The 21,770-nt window shown below is 45.4% G+C and overlaps 1 protein-coding gene across 1 annotated transcript in view; it reads left to right on the top strand.

The window, feature by feature from the left end:
- The window catches only part of LOC124798209 (venom dipeptidyl peptidase 4-like), a 301,929-nt gene that overhangs the window by 253,322 nt on the left and 26,837 nt on the right, over positions 1-21,770 (top strand). Inside the window, exons 14-15 of the mRNA XM_047261512.1 lie at positions 5,683-5,843; positions 17,572-17,783. Of these exons, the coding sequence (XP_047117468.1) occupies positions 5,683-5,843; positions 17,572-17,783 (373 nt within the window). The remainder of the gene's footprint in view (positions 1-5,682; positions 5,844-17,571; positions 17,784-21,770) is intronic.

The following is a 21,770-nucleotide window of genomic DNA, read 5'->3' as shown; positions in this document are numbered from 1 at the left end:
TGCTATGATAGCCTGCCATCTGTGGTGCAGCACGCTGTACTAAGCTCACCATCCCAGAAAGCCATGTGGAGTAGCCCGTAACCTGTTCGGACCAGGCCAAGAGACATGGGCTGGGTGGTCTTAAACTTGTCCGTTGCACATGTCCAGACAGCCAGCAGTCATATCCCCACATATGCGTCATTACTACTTTAGTCTACATTATGTCATCAAAAGTATACAGACATCAGTCAGTGTCAGTCCACCCATGGCCTTAATGACGGCTTCAGCTCTTCACAGAATACTTTTAGTGAAATGTGATTGTCTGTGGAGGAATGGCAATCCATATTTCCTCAAGAACTAAAACTAGAGAATGTACGCTGAAGCGCCAAAGAAACTAGTGTAGGCACGCACATTCAAATACAGAGATATTTAAACAAGCAGAATAGGACGCTGCCGTCGGCAACGCCTGTATAATACAAGCATCTGGCGCAGTTGTTAGATCGATTCCTGCTGTCACAATGGCACATTATCAAGATTTAAGTGTGTTTGAGAGTGGTGTTATAGTCGACATACGAGCGATGGGACACAGCAAGGTAGCGATGAATCGGGAATTTACCCGTACGACCATTTCACGAGTGTAACGTGAATATCAAGAATCCGGTAAAACATCAAATCTCCGCCATCGCTGCGGCCAGAAAAATGTCCTGCAAGAACGGGACCAACGACGAATGAAGAGAATCGTTCAACGTGACAGAAGTGCAACCCTTCTGCAAATGCTGCAGATTTCAATGCTGCGCCGTCAACAAGTGTGAGCGTGCGAACCATTCAACGAAACATCATCGATATGGGATTTCGAAGCCAAAGGCCCACTCGTATGACCTTGATGACTGCACTATACAAAGCCTTACGCTTCGCCTGGGCCTGTCAACACTGTCATTGGACTGTTGATGACTGGACACGTGTTGCCTGGTCGGTCGAGTCTTATTCCAAATTGTATCGTGTGGATGGACCTGTACGGGTGTGGAGACAACCTCATGAACTCGTGGATACTGCATGTCAGCAGGAGACTGTTCAAGATGGTGGAGGCTCTGTAATGGTATGGGGAGTGTGCACTTGGAGTGATATGGGACCTGTGGTACGTGTAGATACGACTCTGACAGGTGACACGTACGTAAGCATCCTATCTGATGACCTGGATCCATTCATGTCCACTGTGCATTCCGACGGAGAATGCGACACTCCACACGCCCAGAATTGCTACAGAGTTGCTCCTGAAACGCTCTTCTGAGTTTAAACACTTCCGCTGGCCACTATACTCCGGAGACATGAACATTACTGGGCATAATTGGGATGCCTTGTACGTGCTGTTCAGAAGAGATCTCCTCCCCCTCTTACTCTTATGTATTTATCTACTGCCCTATAGGATTCATGGTGTCAGTTCCTTCCAACACTACTTCAGACATTAGTCGAGTCCATGCGGCGTCGTGTTGCGGCACTTCTGCGGCTCGCATGGGTCTCACACAAAATCAGGCAGATGTACCAGTTCCTTTGGTCTGCAGTGTAGTTGTAATATCGTAGCCTACCGATGGTGTTGGAGTCGGCACCTTGAAGATTCCTGCAGGCACTGAGAGTGGCGGTTTGAACATCGCAACGAAGAATCTCTTGGCTGCCAGTTAGTGAAGACTGCTAGGACAGAATTATAAGCGGCGGGCACTTGGGCACCAGACTTCTAGTTCAAGGTTACTTCTCGTCGCTAGTTGGTGCTGAACGTTACACTGAGCTATTGATAATAAACAGCTGTACTGGCAATCATTCAGTGTGCATAGACGCACATCTGTGTCGAGCCTCTGCTCATAGATAACCACGGCTGCCACCAGTTGTCAACAGGATAGCATTTCTTCACCCACAAGTTGCATACAATATACAGGGTGTTTCCCTAAATGTGTTTGCCTCTATAAGTTACGAAGTAATAGGCGACGGAAATGTTTATTGCGTTAGATCACCATAAGAAATGGTACACTGTCTGCGGAGCTATGAACATAGTTTATTGTGTTATTATCCAAAGAGTTACAGCAAAAAGATACAATTTTTAAATTGAACAATACTTGTTTCTATCATGCACTGGAATCAGTAACACCAGCTGTGTATACATCAGTTTAAATTACATTCCTATCACTTTTAGTTTGGGAGCTACAACCCTTCAAAGTTTCAGGGGCAGATACCACACACGCTGCGCATAACGCAATGCGCCTTCTAAATGTGATGCGGCCGAGTTGTAACGTCGCCGGTGTCACGGTGCGAGAAGCTTCCTCGATGCGCTGTTAGACTGCCGACTGTCGCCGCACACAGCCGTATACCCGACAGTTCCAGCCACACAAATAAACGGGGCTCAATATGCCGCAGTTACTAACATCGGATGAAGATGGCATACACGAACAGCGGGTACGCTGACATGTTGCTGATGCTCGGTGAGTGCCGACAAGATGCCACTGAAGCAGCCATGGCGCACGCTGTGAGATATCCTAGGCGAAGAGCTCCGTCAGCCATTACGTTCTTACGTGCCGAACAACGACTTCTGGAAACAGGCAGCTTGGTAATGTGCCGCAGTAACAGACGAAGAACTGCAAGAAGTAAGGAAACGGAGGTGTTTGTTTTAGCTGCAGTACACCACGATCTTCATGTCAGCCTACGAGCCGTTGCTGCAGTCGCTGGTGTCAGTCTCACACCTGTGTGGCGTTTAGAACTCGGCTACAGGTTTAACCCGCACCGCCTGTCACTGACCCAGGGACTGCATGGGAACAATTTCCGTGCGAGAATTACATTCTGTGAATGGGCCATGCGTTATTTCACACTGGAGTCTTTACAAGGTGTTATGTTCTCTGATGAGTCCACGTTCACAAATTATGGTGCAGTGAATCGCCATAACTTGCACTACTGGGCCGCTGACAACCCTGGAATGACCCAGGAATGACCTGTCGACCGTGAACGTAGGTGGTCTATTAGTGTATGGTGTGGAATCGTTGGGGATGAAATCATCGGTCCACACTACTTCCCAGGTACACTGACAGGTGAGTGATATCGCGCGTTTATAGCTGACAGTTTGGGTGGTCTCCTTGAACATGTGTGTCTACACAGAGAGTCCATATGTGGATGCAGCGCGATGGTCACCCAGCCCATTCTGGGCGTGCTGTTGTGGAAGAACTAAACAACAGGTTTGCAGGAAGGTGGTTGGGGCGCCATGGTCCTAATTCGTGGCCCACGAGGTCGCTCGATTTAACACCATTAGATTTCTTTTTGTGGGGATGTCTAAAGGATCGTGTTTATGTCACTGAGCCTACATCCCCAGATGATCCAAAACGGCGCGTCGAGGACGCATGTTGCTCCGTGACACCGGCGATGTTACATCTCGTCCGCAGATCCTTCAGAAAGTGCACTGCATTGTGCATTCAGGAACATGGACACACATTTGAACATCTCACTTAAATCAACTTCCCACCGCCAGAACATCCATCACCCACCACACAGCCATGTATTATATACAGCGTGTGGTATCTGCCCCTGAAACTTTGAAGGGTTGTAGCTCCCAAACTAAAAATTATAGGAATGTAATTTAAATTGATGTATACACTGCTTAAAAAAATTGTGTCTTTTTGCTGTAACTCTTTGGATAATAACACAATAAACTATGTTCATAGCTCCGCAGACAGTGCAACGTTTCCTATGGTGACCTACGGCAATAAATATTTCCGTCGCCTATTACTTCGTAACTTACAGAAGGAAACAAATTTAGTGAAATACCCTGTATGTAATTAAAATGCACTTTTGCCAACTAATATTTTGCCTGCCTGTCCAGACTTCTATGGCCACAGATCCTTTGGCCACCTTCCACCCATTTATCATTAGCAGTGAGGAAGGAACATTAGGCTCCTCGGAACACAAAGGTGACCGACTCGCAACATAATAATAATGATACTGGACGCCGTGGTCTGGGGTGAAGTCAGTGTTGTAGCTCACCTGAAAGTTGCGATCAGCTTGCGACTCTTACCAGGCTAGTCCATTGCAGGAATATTACTGTTAACAGGCCATTGTTTCACAGATTCTGATTTATGATAGGGTGTACTAATCTGCTGATACAAACTATAATCCTATCCGAATTGCTCCTCTACTGTACACAGTGCTGTAAAATCCTTCTGGATCTGACGTTTTCTTAAGCGAAATAAGGCGGCCACGCCACACACCACGACGCCATATCATGTGTACATCACGCAATTTTACTACGAGCCGCTTGTGTGGTCCAGCGTCAAAAGTCTTCCGGAAATCCAGAAATAAGGAATCTATTTGAAATCCGTTGTCAATAGAACTTAGCGCTTCATATGAATAAAGAGCTAGTTGTGTTTCACAAGAACGATATTTTCTAAACCCATGTTGACTTGTGTGTCAATAGACCGTTAGAAACTCGAAATACACTGGTGTGCAAACGTAAGGGCGAAAGTAATTTTCACATGATGTACCACAGCGGAATGAAATACATGGTGAGACGAACAGAAATGACACTTTTATTCAAATTGCACGGATGTCACAGCTGTTGGTGCTGGTCGCCCGTACGTTAAAAAGGCGGGACACGGTTCTTAATAGAGTTTGTGATCACTACGCACGGTAATATATGCTCCGCAATGTTCCCTCATGCTGGCCACAAGGTTGGTGGTGGCAGGGCGTTCCATCCCTCCACCTGCGTGATTTACAACTGCTGGATGTCCGTTGATGCATGTGGATGTGCTGCAGTGTCTCTCCCCAACGCATCCCATACGTACTCGATGAGTAATAGGTCAGGGGGACGGGCAGGTCAGTCCATTCGCTGAATATCCGCTCGTTCCAAGGCTCCTCCTCCACCTGCGCTGTCCGATGCGGTCGCGAATTGTCACCCACAAAAAGTACAGTCAGGGCCGAATGCAACCCGGGAAAGACGCACATGGGGTAGGACTACAGAGTCAATAACGATGACCGGTGAGTGTACCGTGTTCAAAGGTTCGGAGGTCAGTACGCCAATGCAACATTAAGTCTTCCCACACCATAACACCTGCCTCATCAAAACGATCATGTTCGACAATCCAGAATAAGATTTTCACTCTGCAGCGGAGTGTGCGCTGATATGAAAGCTCCTAGCAGATTAAAACTGTGTGCCAGACCGAGACTCGAACTAGGGATCTTTACCTTCCGCGGGCAAGTGCTCTACCATCTGAGCTACCCAAGCACGACTCACGCCCCGTCCTCACAGCTTTATTTCTGCCAGTTCTTGTCTCCTATCTTCCAAACTTCACAGAATCTCTTCTGCGAACCTTGCAGAACTAGCACTTCTGGAAGAAAGGATATTGCAGAGACAGGGCTTAGCCACAGCTTGGGGGATGTTTCCAGTTTGGAAGGTAGGAGACGAGATACTGGCAGACGTAAAGCTGTGAGGACGGGACGTGAGTCGTGCTTGGGTAGCTCAGATGGTAAAGCACTTGCCCGCGAAAAGCAATGGTCCCGAGTTTGAGTCTCGGTCTCACACACAGTTTTAATCTGCCAGGAAGTTTCATGTTCGACAATGTTCCTGACGTATTGCGACATGTCGTCATTTGAGTGTACGTCCACCGAGGGCGTACTGACCTCCATACAGGGTGGGGCAAACACGTTGCCGACTAACATTCCACTTTTGTCGCGCAGGAAGCTGCTGCAGAAGTACCCTTTCATCGACCGCTCACGCATTGGCGTCTGGGGCTGGAGCTACGGCGGCTACACTGCGGCCATGGTGCTGGCCCGGGACGACAGGAATATCTTCAAGTGCGGCGTCTCTGTGGCACCCGTCATCAGCTGGATATACACTGGTGAGTACTGCAGAAGCACACGCCTCTCTGATACTCACTGGTGAGTATGCAGAAGCTCACCCCTCTCTGATACGCACTCGCGAGTACAGCGGAAGCTCTCGCCTCTGGCCACGGCCATCGTGTCTTACTCGGTAAAGCCAATTACATACCTTGCCAGGCAGCAGGCGGCACCGATATTTTAATGCCTTCGAAGCAGGGAATGCAGGCAGCAACAGTATACACTCAGGTGAATCCCTACAAGCAGAGAGCTTAGCATGCTAAACACCCGTACACCAATGCCCTGACAAGCACAACTAATCGCCGACTGGTGCTTCTCTTAGACAACACTTTTTGGACAACAGTTATTCACAGTGTAATGCGTATTGCTTAAAATTTCGTTTCAATAAACCACTGACCGCATCAGGTCTAGCCCAACATTTTTGTTTTATAAAAATGTAGAGCGCTCTTTTTAGAAACGGCCGTCTTGTTCGCAAACGTGACATCTCGTTTGCTGAAACATCTATTAAAACCAACTCCCATAATCTGATGAATTTTTATCGGCGTTTTCTTGCTTCCCTCCAAGTGCATCCTGGTCCGACAGAAGTTTTTGCAAAGTTGGTATTTATTGGTGTTGTTCACAATAACGGAGAAATTGCGGCCTAATAACACATTTATCCATATGGGAATGCAGACTTTCTCGTAGAGTTTTATTGTTGATATCAGACATCATGTGCATCCGCACTGAAATAATTGTAACATCTATCGCCCTCATAGATTTGTTTTGTTCTGGTTTAGGGTGAAAAAACAACTAAGGTCATACGCAACCATGTCAAAAGAAGAACTAAGAAGGACTTATCCTTGGAGAAAAGTCCACAAAATACGCCGTAAAGACAACTTTCTTTTCTTTCTTTCTTTTGCTTACGCCATAGTCCCGCAGTGATCGCAGGGTCGGTGTGGTTAGAACGGATTTGGCAAGGTTAGTTTTAGGAGTGGCCGGATGCCCTTCCTGCCGTCAGCCCGTACCCCCCAGGGATGGAATCAGTGTACCCCAGCTGTCCGCATCTAGCGTAAATCGTGAAAAAGTGCGAAAATGTGTCAAATGTCTGCGACGCGTGTAACTGAGGCGGAACGTGGCGACCAGCCCGGTATTGACCTAGCGGGATGTGGAAAACCGCCTAAAAACCCCCTCGTCGTTAAACCGCTGGGCGGATTCGATCGGCGGCCGGCGCGCCTACCCGAGTCCAGGAAGCAGCACGTTAGCGCGCTCCGCTACCCTGGCGGGTACGCTGTAAAGACAACCGAGGTCGCGAATTAAAGATTACATGTGCTTCGCCATATTGCTACGGCGGATAAAAAGTAAAACGCGGTCGACATCCCGCGCGCCGTTCGCTAAAACGGCCGATAATTCGGATGTGAAACATACATTAGAATGTAAATGGTTAAAGAAAGGGCATTCGGCCAGGAAATGGCGAACCGCCAAAGGCTAATGACAATAAGCACAAATTGGTGGAGATCACCACATAACAAGCGGCGACAGCTGAAATGACAGTGCCCAATATGAAACCCAGCTAAAATGAGCTCCTCGCGGTCAGAGTGCCGAGAATAGGTCGTCCAAGCCGCTGGGAGAGGTTCAGTCCGCCGGAACTTGTTCCCATGAAGGGAGGATCAGTGGAGGTGACAAAGTGATACCACCTGCTGACAGACGGCAACACTGAGATCATTGGAAGGAATGGAAGAACTAGCGGACTGAGCTAGGAGGACTGCAGCCTTGGCAGTTGTGTCAACGGCCTCGTTGCCAGTCAGACCGATGTGACCAGCGGTCCGCATAAACATCACACTAGTTCCGTTAAGAATGAGCAAGTGGAAACTTACTCGGACGCGTTGCACTAAGGGATGGACTGTGTACAGCGCACAGAGACTGAGAGGCACTCAGAGAACCTCAGAGAACCGCAGCAGATGACACAATTCAAAATCCAGTGTTGGCTGATGTATTGCATGACCCGATACAGGGCGAAGAGCTCTGCTGTAAATACTGAGCAGTGTTCCGGAAGCTGATATCGAAAATCGTCGGGCCAGTGACGAAGGCACCCCCGACACAACGGTTAGTCTGAAAGCCATCAGTGTACATACAAGGACTATCGCTACATTCCTTGCATAGGTTGAGAAGGTCATTCCTTAATAGATCTTGTTTGCTTTGCGATGAATAATTCTTCAAAACCTCTGCAGGTCTTGCAACTTTCAGCTGCTTCCGATCCCCACCATGAAACTTCTCCACTTGTCTTTGATACTATAAACTGTTTCTTTTGAGATCGGAGAAATACATTTCTGAAACTTTTTATAAACACCACTGTGTATATAGAATTTTTGTCGTTCGAAAATATTTGAAATTGCCTAGCTTTGAAAATACTGTGTTCAACCTTAGAGGATGAAACAGTCCCCTTGCGACCATAATATCGATCTTCAAGATCCGACTCATCGCCACTTCCTAACGGGTGATTGATTTCTGGAATATGGTTCTGGGTATATTTCAAATTGGTTTTGACAAACAATTGGTTACATGTTCCTGCCAATTACGCACCTCGGATAAAATTTTCTCCTAATAGAATTGAATTCTGCTTTCATTTGTACCACGTTGTCTACCTCCTTGCCTTGTGGAGCATTTGGTTTATTCTGTGCGTCGCTTTCTCGGTAGCATTCTGAAGTTGCGTATGAACTTCTCCCTACTTTGCTTCTAACCATTCTGACAAATCTTCCTCTATCTTAGTCGTCTGTTTACTAAGATAGTCATCATATAAACTCCTGCCCTGTGATCTTTAAAACTCTACTTGGTTAGTTACTTTATCCATCTTTTCAGCAATTTTAGTCTGTTCTTTATTTATTGCTCCACATTCCCCTCTAATTTGGAGACCGTTGTTTGCAATGTTTCGTCCATTTCATTAGAAGATTTTACACTTAATTTATATATCTCGCAGATAAATATTCATCGCTTTTCTTAGTAAGTGATTCTAGGATGTTAACAATCTTTAATACCTCTTTCTTAAATTCTTGAAGATCTCGTTGTTTCTGTAACTGTAGCATCTCCCCCCGAAAAGCTTTTTCCGCAAGTTCGCGTCGTTTCTCTGGTTCTAAAATTTTCTCTCTAAAGGCTTTATCTCTAAGATCACGTTTTTTGTCTAGCTGTTTGTTCCTGATTTGATTTCACTGGAAATTCAAACAGCTTATTGATACTGATATTTCCAAATGGCGAACTGACCACACTGGTAAGATCACTTTCCTCACAAGTACCTGTAGTTTTAGCCTTATAACTTTCGGTATGATCATTACTCCTCACCAAACTAGTTCTACTCATATTTGAAATTTCAGGTTCGAACGAATCCTCTGCCCTCTTAACATCTAAACTTTCCACACGGTTTTCATCCTCTCTCGTATCTTATCTCCCCAAGGTCCCTAGACTTGCATCTAGATTCGATCTTAAATGGTACCACGTTTCATTGTTATCAATATACACTCTCAGAATAACACCAAAATAATAATACACAATAAATAAAATATAGCTCTAATTACTTATACAGTTTATGCGTCACGGACTTGCCTCAGTTAATCACACAATTAAAATTAAAAGAAAGCGCAATGAGATACTGTTCAACCAGCAATAAAATGTCTTCACACATAAACGTCCGAGCCGCATAACACAAGTCAATTATTTCCTACCTTCCGTACAGCTTCTGAAGTCCTGTAATTCCCGGAGATAGGCGCCTCGTGGGTTGTCGTAGTGGAGAATATGAAACATATAATTAGAAGTTTTGAGTCACTGTTCTTTACGCAGTCACAACAGTTACATTTCACCACTGTTTATTACGTAATAATTGTTTTCATACCTTTTTCCGAGCCACGCGTTGGGCGCCAGATGCAGCCGCCCTTCGTCGATCTACTGTCGTCGACTTCTTTGACGTAAGATATTGAAGTTGTTATCTGCTGTATATACCTGACTTCCCGTTATCTCCACATATCACTAGGAGCACACACATACATCTTCACTGTAACGGCGACTAAATATCGGGTCTTCACAATAATAATTAATGTTGACTTTTTACGCAGTCGGTCAACTCCATTTGTTGCTGCGTTACCGAACACAAGAGAGTTAATAACATCTTTGGATGTTAGTTATTATTTCAACTTCCTATTTTCGACGTTACTACTACTTATCCGGACTGTTTCTGATTTTGTGTTATTTCTGTACGCTTGGAAATGAAATGTTATACAACTTTTAAGTCACAATTTATGCTTCGTAATATTTCATAACGAACCTTCCGTCATCCAGAGATATACATGATTATCGTTGACTAATATACACGCAATTGTTGAAATCACTTTAGTTTCTTATTAACAATATTTAATAATAATTAAATGATCATGAATGATTGTGTTTTGTATATAGGGAAAAGGAGGGTTGATCTTACAATCACTCTCAGCAATTACGGGAACTAAAACGTCCGTGATTTTTATAGTTTTTTACTCGAAGAAAATATAGCAAGGACTATAGTCCATTACTATACGTCGACACAGTCATTCGAACTTCGTACGCCTTTACTTTCACATTCTTATATTCAATGTAACGTCCCTTCGTATAGTCCACAGATCCTATTATCGGTTATTCGGCATGTAATAGAATTTAATACTGAGCTCTACTTTTTCTCGCGCATGCAATTCCTCAGACATTCTTAGTTAGTGACTTTACGACAAAAGTCTGTTCCTTATAAATTAACTACAGTCAGTTATCTTGCAGTTTAACAAAAGTGAACTGATCCATTTCGTAACATTTCATACGGAAATGCCGGCTATATCGCACGCCACAGCTACGCAAAGTTATTCAGAGCGCAGAAAACAAGACGAGAGAACTAACAATACCCGCACCTGGTTTATAGAGTAGAATTTAGACACTAAAGCAGCCACGTTAAACCCTATTTGATTTCCCTGAAGCGCTACTTTGCTGCGAGCGTTATTCTGATGAGGTAGGGTGAGTCACCTAACATTACCGCTGGATATATTTCGTAAACCACATCAACTACTGACGAACCGATTCCACAGACCGAACGTGAGAAGAGGGGCTAGTGTAATTGTTTAATACAAACAATACAAAAAAGCACGGAAGTATGTTTTTTAACACAAACCTACGTTTTTTAAATGGAACCACGTTAGTTTTGTTAGCACATCTGAACATATAAACAAATACCTAATCAGTGCCGTTTGTTGAATTGTAAAATGTTAATTACATCCGGAGATATTGTAACCTTAAGTTGATGCTTGAAATCTCCGACGTTCAGCAAACACGGGCCACGGTCGGCGAACAGCATCTGCAGGGACATGTTTACGATGACGACCGTGTTTACGAGTGTGGCTGTAGTGCACTGTTGTGGTTTGGTCTAGCTGTCGCAGTGTCCGCATGTAGCGCTTGCTGCTATTGTTATTCTGCGTTCGTCTCCGCACGCAGACCAACTGTAGTACACCGTGTTACCAGACGTCTGTGATAGTGCAGTGTTGTAGGAACTGTGACCATGGTGTATTCGAACTCTGAAAAGGCGGAGATGATACTCATCTATGGCGAGTGTCGACGAAATGCAGCTGAAGCCTGCAGGGTGTATGCAGAACGGTACCCGGACAGAGAGCATCCAACGTGCCGCACATTGCAAAAACATCTACCGCCAACTGTATGCAACAGGTATGGTCGTAGCACGCAAACGGGTCCGTAACAGGCCCGTCACAGGAAAAGCGGGTGTAGTTGGTGTGTTAGCTGCTGTTGCCATGAACCCACACATGAGTACACGGGACATTGCGAGAGCCGGTGGACTGAGTCAAAGTAGTGTCATGCGCATACTGCATCGTCACCGCTTTCACACGTTTCATGTGTCGCTACATCAGCAATTACATGGTGGTGACTTTAATCATCGAGTGCAATTCTGTCAATGAGCATTAACAGAGAATGCGTTGCTGTTCTACCTGTTTACCGATGAAGCGGGTTTCACAAACCACGGGGCAGTGATGTTCGACGGGCGTTTCATAGGACGTGGAGGTCGCATAAATTGGTCAGCCCGTTCTCCTGATCTTACACCTCTGGACTTCTTTCTGTGGGGTACGTTAAAGGAGGATGTGTACAGTGATGTGCCTACAACCCCAGAGGATACGAAACAACGTATTGTGGCAGCCTGCGGCGACATTACACCAGATGTACTGCGGTGTGTACGACATTCATTACGCCAGAGATTGCAATTGTGTGCAGCAAATGATGGCCACCACATTCAACATCTATTGGCCTGACATGTCGGGACACACTCCATTCCACTCCGTAATTGAAAACGGAAACCACGTGTGTACGTGTACCTCACCCCTCATGGTAATGTACGTGTGCGTCAGTGAAAAAGACCAATAAAAGGGTGTTAGCATGTGGACGTAATGTGCTGTTGCAGTCTCTTCTGTACCTAAGGTCCATCACCGTTCCCTTTGGATCCCTACGTAATTCGGTGCTCTCCGATACACACGATCGAACTGCGGAGGAATGGTACTCAAGCGTCAACTTTAGGTTACAATATCTCCGGATGTAGTTAACATTTTACAATGCAACAAACGGCACTGATTACGTATTTGTTTATATGTTCAGATGTGGTAACAAAACTAACGGGGTTCTATTTAAAAAAACGTATGTTTGTGTTAAAAAACATACTTCCGTGCATTTTTGTATGGTTTGTATTAACCAGTTACACTAGCCCCTCTCCTCACGTTCGGTCTGTGGAATCGATTCGTCAGTATTTGCTGTGGTTTACGAAATATATCCAGCGGTAATGTTAGGTGACTCACCCTGTATATCGATAATTTTAATTAACATTTTTTCAATTCTATTACTTATTTCAGATGTTATCGATCACCTCTCTCCTACATGATAATAAGCCTGATAATATTGTTCTCAATTGAAAGAGCGGTTAGGGAGCGTGGGATGTAAGCTTCCATAAGCGGGCGAGTCGATAAGACAATATAAAATTGGAAATGGATACGTTGAAGCTACATTTTGAGGGAATTCATGAAGTCTGATGGTAGGAAAACAGGATTTCCCGCCACTTGAATAAAAGTATGCAAATACGAGTACATAATCAAATAGAGATAGATCTAATAATGAATAAGAAAACATTAATGTCCGTAGTGTACTACAGCATTGTGAATGCACTACCATAGCCAAGATAGACATGGAGTAAATATGCACCACAGTAGTACAAGTTTATGTACCTCCTAACTTCCCAATAAAGAGATTGAATATTTCCTTCATTTCATCACACATTCCCTCAGACTGTCAAGAGAGACGAAAATTTAATTGTAATGGGGGACTGGAATTCAATTCGTTGGAAAGGAAGAGAAGGAAGTATAGGAGGAGAACATGGAACGAGGGAAAGGAATGAAAGAGGAAACCGCAATTAAAATTGTGCACAGAGAATAATTTGACATTTTTTTCTGTAACACTGCTTTAAAATTTTTTTCCTTGTACAGCCATTCTATGTATTCCTTCCGACTTTCGGCTTTCCCTTCTTTGGTTTTTTGTGCCAGTACAACAACGAGACAGATATCAAGGAGCTGGTAAAAACCAGTTAGAATGTCACGTTTGCAAGGCAATTTATATGGGAATGACAGGAATAAATCTGAAAACTAGATACAAAGAATACATAAGAAACAGGAAATATGAAAATAGCCATCCTGCCTTTGCTGAAAACCTTGTAAATCATGGACATAAACCATTTAACATCAAATAGGATATCAAAATCGGTAGAGATGCGACAGCATACTTCCCTAGAATGTTCCTAAGCGCCACGCATAAAAATGGGAAATTATGGTGCTTATATCTCGAGTTCTGTTGGTGATAAAAAATGTAGGATCGAGTGTTTCGGACAGCCTTTGGGTTAGGGACCATTTTTATACTGACCAGAAGGATCGCCTTAGTGTCACTATCCTACAGTACAGGGTCAAAGTATGAATATTACTCACTTCCTCCTGCTCGGGTAAATAGAGGAAATAGGTTGGTTCTTTTTGAATTTGATGTGGTCTTCGGTGGGCTTGATGGGGGTTATGGAGGCACCATTATTTCGTGGGCGGTTCCATGGAAAACCCAAAGAGAAGTATTTTTTTGTTTTGGCATTTATCTGCTAATAAATATGCAACCAGACGCTTTTTTGCGACTTATTCAACCATGAACATGTTTTCGAGCCGCTGCAGGCTCTCATTCAGATGGAGGTGTTACGGGAACATTATGTTGTGGACCAAGCGTAGCAAGATGCAGTGCTGGTGAGTGCACTGCCTTGTGGTATCCACATCAGATTGCTTCTTATAACGTGCGTTATTAAGCTATGTACACAAGTAAACGAAGTATGTTTTACATACTTTGTAAAAACATCGAATGTTTACATGCTGTGAGCCAGTGTAAAACCAAATGTAGCTACGTACTGTGTTTATTTGTGTGCATAGCGTAATAATGCACGTTATAAGAAGCAATCTGATGTGGATACCACAAGGCAGTGCACTCGCCAGCACTGCATCTAGCTACGCTTGGTCCACAACATAATGTTTCTGTAACACCTCCATCTGAATATGAGCCTGCAGTGGCTCTAAAACTTGTTCATGGTTGTGAGAGCTTAACTTTTCCCGGCGAACTTAATGTTCAAATAATTTACGGGTTTGCTGCCGGGTGGCGTCGTCGACAACCGCCGATATTTCGGCAGGAGCACACCCTGCCATTCTCAAGGCACAAGTGCACGGAGGAAACAATGTACAAGGGAATTTAATACCTCGTTTCACAGAGGAGAAATAAGGAAGATACCACACACAGAACAAGTAACTGCAGAGTCAACACGCAACCAACGATAACCAACATCAGAAATATCGATAGTGACTGTTAATCAACAGGTGAGGTAGCCCTAATTCTGTCCCTCTGTTTTTTTATGAGAGACAGAGCCGGATTCCAAGCAGCATTTAGACAAAATCCACCATCTCTGTTTATAAGGTTGCTTGATAGTTTGATTTCAACAACTTGCTTAATGACACTATCCCAATAACTGGACGAGCAAGCCAGAATCTCCGTGTTGTATTCCATAGGATGACCCGTGTCAATGCAATAGCGGATTTGCTCGGCTGTTGTAAGCGTATGTGAAGCTTATGTTCGTCCGCACCTCGTGGTCGTGCGGTAGCGTTCTTGCTTCCCGCGCCCGGGTTCCCGGGTTCGATTCCCGGCGGGGTCAGGGATTTTCTCTGCCTCGTGATGACTGGGTGTTGTGTGATGTCCTTAGGTTAGTTAGGTTTAAGTAGTTCTAAGTTCTAGGGGACTGATGACCATAGATGTTAATTCCCATAGTGCTTAGAGCCATTTGAACCATTTTTTTGACGCTTATGTTCAATACACCGGTCTTCCCCTGGCCTGATTGTCTTACCAATATATGTCAAGCCACAACTGCAAGGAATACGATAGATACCAGCCTTACGCAAACCAAGATCATCTTTTACGGACGCCAACAGGGCCTTAATCTTAGAAGGTGGTCAAAAAACAAATTTCACATCATATTTCCGCAAAATACGGCCAATCCTGTTAGAAATGCTTCCTGCGTAACGCAAAAAGGCCGTAGACTTAGGTGCCACTTCGTTGGTATCGTCACTCACCCGTTGCACAGAAGGCTGATAGCGCAATGCACGTTTGATCTGCCTCTCACTATAACCATTCTGACGAAGGGTGACTTCGAGATGTGATAGCTCAGCTGCCAAACTTTCAGGGTCTGCGATAACGTGGGATCTGTGAACCAGGGTACGAAGTACTACTTCACGCTGAGCTGGACGGTGACAACTATCAGCTCGCAGATACAAGTCAGTGTGAGTAGGCTTCCTATAAACAGATTGTCCCAACGTACCATCAATCTTCCTTGTGACCAACACATCAAGGAAGGGAAGGCCTCCATTCGTTTCCACCTCCATAGTGAACTGAATATTCGGGTGGATGGGATTCAGGTCAGACAGTCAGGACTGTGGGAGACCGGTGTATTGAACATAAGCGTCACACACGCTTACAACAGCCGAGCAAATCCGCTAATGCAGAACATTGCCTTGACACCGGTCATCCTATGGAATACAACAGCACGGAGATTCTGGCTTGCACGTCCAGCTATTGGGATAGTGTCATTAAGGAAGCTGTTGAAACCAAACTTTCAACCAACCTTCTAAACAGAGATGGTGGATTTTGACTAAATACGGGAGCGATACGACACAGCATCTCCGAGGGAGCGAGGTAATTGGGATATTCTCGTACGACCATTTCACGATTGTACCGAGAATATCAGGAATCCGATAAAACATCAAATCTCCGACATCTCTGCGGCCGGAAAAAGATCCTGAGAACGGGACCAACGACGACTGAAAAGAATCGTTCAACGTGACAGAAGTGCAACCATTCCTCAAATTGCTGCAGGTTTCAATGCTGGGCCGTCTACAAGTGTCATCGTGCGAACCATTCAACGAAACATCATCGATATGGGCTTTTGGAGTCCAAGGCCCATTCGTGTACCTTTGATGACAGCATGACATAAAGCTTTACACCTCGCCTTGGCCCGTCATCACAGACATTGGAGTGTTGATGACTGGAAACATATTGACTTGTGGAACGAGACTCGTTTCAAATTGTATCGAGAGCATGAACGTGTATGGGTATGGAGACAACGTCATCAATCCATGGGCCCTGCATGTCAGCAGGAGACTGTTCAAGTTGGCGGAGGTTATGTAATGGTGTGGGGCGTGTGCAGTTGGAGAGATATGGGACCCCTGATACGTCTAGATACTACTCTGACAGGTGACACGTACGTAAGCATCCTGTCTGATCACTTGCATCCATCATGTCCATTGTACATTCCGACGGACTTGGGCAATTCCAGCAGGACAATGCGACACCCCACACGCCCAGAATTGCTACAGAGTGACTCCATGAACACTCTTCTGAGTTTAAAGACTTCCGATAGCCACCATACTTCCCTGACATGAACATTACTGAGCATATCTGGGATGCCTTGCAACATGCTGTTCAGAAGAGATCTCCACCCCCTCGTACTCTCACAGATTTATGGGCATCCCTGCAGGATTCATGGCGTCAGTTTCCTCCACCACTACTTCAGACATTAGTCGATTCCATGCCACGTAGTGTTGAGGGGGCCCTACGCGATATTAGTGGGGTGTACCAGTTTCTTGGACTCTTCAGTGTAATATACAATAAGGTGAGAAAATACATGGGACAGCGATATTCTTCCCGTTCTTCCAGGATGTTTTTGTGCCCGGAGCGATGTTGGAGATTTGATATTTTACCAGATTCATGATATTCACGGTACACTCGTGAAATGGTCGAACGGAAAAATTACGACTTCATCGCTACCTCGGAGATGCTGCGTCCCATGTTCAAACTCACTTAAATCTTGATAACCTGCCATTGTTGCAGCAGTAACCGATATGACAACTGCACCAGACATTTGTTGTATTATATAGGCGTTGCCGACCGCAGCGCTGAATTCTGCCTGTTTACATGTCTCTGTATCTGAATCGCATGCCTATACTAGTTTCTGTGGCGCTTCAATGTATATTATAAGTGAAAGTAAAGCATGGCAGAGTTAGAGAATACGCATGGAGACTAATGCTGAGAGTTCCCACGTTATAGCTGCAACATGTACACATCCTGCACTGTCCTCAGACTCCTTGTACACCGAGTCGTACATGGGGTACCCCACGCCGGATGACAACGAAGCTGGCTACAACGAGAGTGACGTGACGCGGCTGGCAGCGCGGTTCGCCAAGAAGAAGTTCCTGCTGGTGCACGGAACGGCGGACGACGTAGTCTTCCATCAGAACACCGCCATGCTGGCCAGGGCCTTGGAGGAGGCCGGCGTGCTCTTCAAGGAACAGGTACGCCTCCAAAACGCACTTGCCAGCTCTCCCTGAGAAGCAAATTTCAGTCTGCGTCCTAATGGGAGCTGACAGGATCACGGCCTCATAACTCCATCTCATTACACAGCTCACGAATCTGCCTTGCAAAATTAACGTAATGTTGTAAGGTGTTGTGAATCAAATCATATACACTACTGGCCATTAAAATTGCTACACCAAGAAGAAATGCAGATGATAAACGGTTATTCATTGGACAAATATATTATACTAGAACTGGACATGTGATTACATTTTCACGCAATTTGGATGCATAGATCCTGAGAAATCGGTACCCAGAACAACCAACTCTGGCCCTAATAACGGCCTTGATACGCCTGGCCATTGAGTCAAACAGAGCTTGGATGGCGTGTACAGGTACAGCTGCCCATGATGCTTCAACACGATACCACAGTTCATCAAAAGTAATGACTGGCGTATTGTGACGAGCCAGTTGCTGGGCCACCATTGACCAGACGTTTTCAATTGGCGGGAGATCTGGAGAATGTGCTGGCCAGGACAGCAGCCGAACATTTTCTGTATCCAGAAAGGCCCGTACAGGACCTGCAACATGCGGTCGTGCATCATCCTGCTGAGATGTAGGGTTTCGCAGGGATCGAATGAAGGGTAGAGCCACGGGTCGTAACACATCTTAAAATTAACGTCCACTGTTCAAAGTACCGTCAATGCGAACAAGAGGTGACTGAGACGTGTAACCAATGGCACCCCATACCATCACGCTGGGCGATACGCCAGTATGGCGATGACGAATACACGCTTCCAATGTGCGTGCACCGCGATGTCGCCAAACACGGATGCGACCATCATGATGCTGTAAACAGAACCTGGATTCATCCGAAAAAATGACGTTTTGCCATTCGTACACCCAGGTTCGTCGTTGAGTACACCATCACAGGCGCTCCTGTCTGTGATGCAGTGTCAAGGGTAACCGCAGCCATGGTCTCCGAGCTGATAGTCCATGCTGCTGCAAACGTCGTCGAACTGTTCGTGCAGATGGTTGTTGTCTTGCTAACTTCCCCATCTGTTGACTCAGGGATCGAGACGTGGCTGCACGATCCGTTACAGCCATGCGGATAAGATGCCTGTCATCTCGACTGCTAGTGATACGAGGCCGTTGGGATCCAGCACGACGTTCCGCATTAATCCTCCTGAACGCACCGATTCCATATTCTGCTAACACTCATTGGATCTCGACCAACGCGAGCAGTAATGTCGCAATACGATAAACTGCAATCGCGATAGGCTACAATCGACCTTTATCAGAGTCGGAAACGTGATGGTACGCATTTCTCCTCCTTACACGAGGCATCACAACAACGTTTCACCAGGCAACGCCGGTCAAATGCTGTTTGTGTATGAGAAATCGGTTGGAAACGTTCCTCATGTCAGCACGTTGTAGGTGTCGCCACTTGCGCCAACCTAGTGTGAATGCCCTGAAAAGCTAATCATTTGCATATCACAGCATCTTCTTCCTGTCGGTTAAATTTCGCGTCTGTAGCACTCATCTGCGAGGTGTAGCAATTTTAAAGGCCAGTAGTGTAAAACAATATCACTTACTAGAAATAATGGTGCTCTCGGATGTCTAGAGTACTAGACTAGCCATTAAAACTGCAGCACCAGGAATGATAGTAACTAACAACATTTTAATTATTGTACGTACACAGAATAATAAGAGGAATACAAGCCTAAATTTGTTGATGATTTGTGGTTTAGAAAGTGCTTAATTTAGTACACAGTGGTGGCACATCTAACAGCAAGAATCAGTATAGCCCTGTTGGGCATCGAGACGAACCTAGCGTTAATTATAGATTGTGTGGTATTGTATTTTACTGAACTTGGGACCTCGAAACGACGGAGAGGCTTCGTCCCCGCCCTAGCCCTCAGTAGTACACAACCCCACAACAGGCTACAACAGTCAACTCACCCCACCGCCGCCCCACACCGACCACAGGGTTATTGTACTGTTCGGTCCCCAGTGGACACCCCCCCCCCCCCCCCCGCCCGCCATCCTCCCGGGAACGTCTCACACCAGACGAGTGTAACCGCAATGTTTACATGGTAGAGTAGTGTAGAGTAGTGATGGTGTTCGCGTACGGGGTACGGGGAGACGTAGTGTAACTGGGGCGGAATAAGAGAAACCAGCCCGCATTCGCCGAGGCATCCACAGACCGGCCGGCACACCGGACCTCGACACTAATCTGCCGGGGGGATTCATGCCGGTGACCGGCACGCCTTCCCGCCCGGAAAGCAGTGTGTTAGACCGCACCGCGAACCGGACGTGCTTGGTTACAGATACGGATATGACATTCCATGGCGCTTCAGAATTTTTGCCAGACTTCGTTAGTCATAATGGCTGGCAACTGGTGGCACGCCAGTGTCTTGGCAACCCATGAACAGAAGTTTCCAATCGATGAGAGATCAAGAGAATGTGCTACCCAGTGCGACAATTACTACGAGGCGTATTCGGAAAGTAAGGTCCGATTAGGCGCTTAATGGAATCCACTGTGAAAATCCGATGGATGTTTGTACATATGTATTGGACAGTGTCTTTAGTGTGCCTTTCGATCGTTTCACGTCGCTCTTTTCAGTTCAGAGCGCAAAGTGATCACGTAGAAATGTCTAAAACAACAGTGTCTCCTGCCAAGTATGTAGATCTGGTGAGAGATTTCACCTGAAGCTATGCAGCCCACATAACATGAACGTCATGCCTTTCTTTCTTCAAGACAATTTTCAGCCGCTTTCTGCAGGGGTAATGAAGACGCTCCTGCAACGTTTTCTATGGGAAGTGTGTAATCACCCACAATACAGCCCTTAGTTTGCTCCCTTCGTTGTTCATGTCTGCTCACATGAACGGCTGGCTACGAAGACAACATCTTGGCGCAAACAAGGAAAGGTAGACCAGCGTAGGCAATTTGCGGAAAGCACAGGCGCCTGTCTTCTGTGATAAGTGCACTGAAGAGTTTGTACAACTCCACGATAAGGTCTAAGTCGGAACGGCGACTATTTACAGAGGTAGCTGGAATGTGTGGCAAGCTGTTGCGAATAACATTTTTTGATTTTCGCTGTGGTTTTAATTTCATGACCGATCTGACCTTACATTCTGATCAGCTGTGGTGTATTCTTGAATACATTGAGTTCTTGAACATATTCCGCCTTCAAATGTCATAAATTGCCTGAGACGAGTCCGCATGGTTTTAGAAAGCATCTCGCGTGCGAATCTCAGTAACAGGCAGATTCCATAATTTTAGATTTCCGGAAAGCGTTTGACACGGTGCCGCACTGCAGACTGTTAAAGAAGGTACGAGCGCGTGAAACAGGTTCCCAGATATGCGAGTGGCTCGAAGACTTTTTAAGCAATATAACCCAATAATTGGTCCTCGACAGCGAGTAGTAATCAGATACAAGAGTATCGCCAATAACGCCCCAGGGAAGTGTGATAGGACCGCTGTTATTTTCTATGTACATAAATGATCTGGCGGAGAGGGTGGGCAGCAGTCTGAGGTTATTTGCTGATGACGCTGTGGTGTACGGTAATATGTCAAAGTTAGGTGACTATAGGACGATACAAGGTGACGTAGCCAAAATTTCTAGTTGTTGCGATGAATGGCAGTTAGCTCTAAATATAGAAAAATATAAGTTAATGCGGATGAAGTGGAAAACAACCCAGTAATGTTCACCTAAGGCATTAGTAGTGTACTATCTGACACAGTCGCGTCATTTAAAAATCTAGGCGTAACACTGCAAAGCGATATGAAATGCAAGGAAGATTGTCGTAGGGAAGGCGAATGGCAGAGCTTGGTTTGTTGGAAGAATTTTGTGAAAGTGTGGGAAAGGAAAAACTGGTAGAAGCTGACCTCGGGGAAGATCAGTTTGTATTCCGTAGAAATATTGAAACATGTGAGGCAATACTGACCTTACGACTTATCTTAGAAGATTGATTAAGGAAAG

This window comes from Schistocerca piceifrons, chromosome 5 (assembly GCF_021461385.2).
Source record: "Schistocerca piceifrons isolate TAMUIC-IGC-003096 chromosome 5, iqSchPice1.1, whole genome shotgun sequence".
In the NCBI taxonomy this organism is placed as follows: domain Eukaryota; kingdom Metazoa; phylum Arthropoda; class Insecta; order Orthoptera; family Acrididae; genus Schistocerca; species Schistocerca piceifrons.
This window is presented reverse-complemented; position numbering and strand designations above follow the sequence as displayed.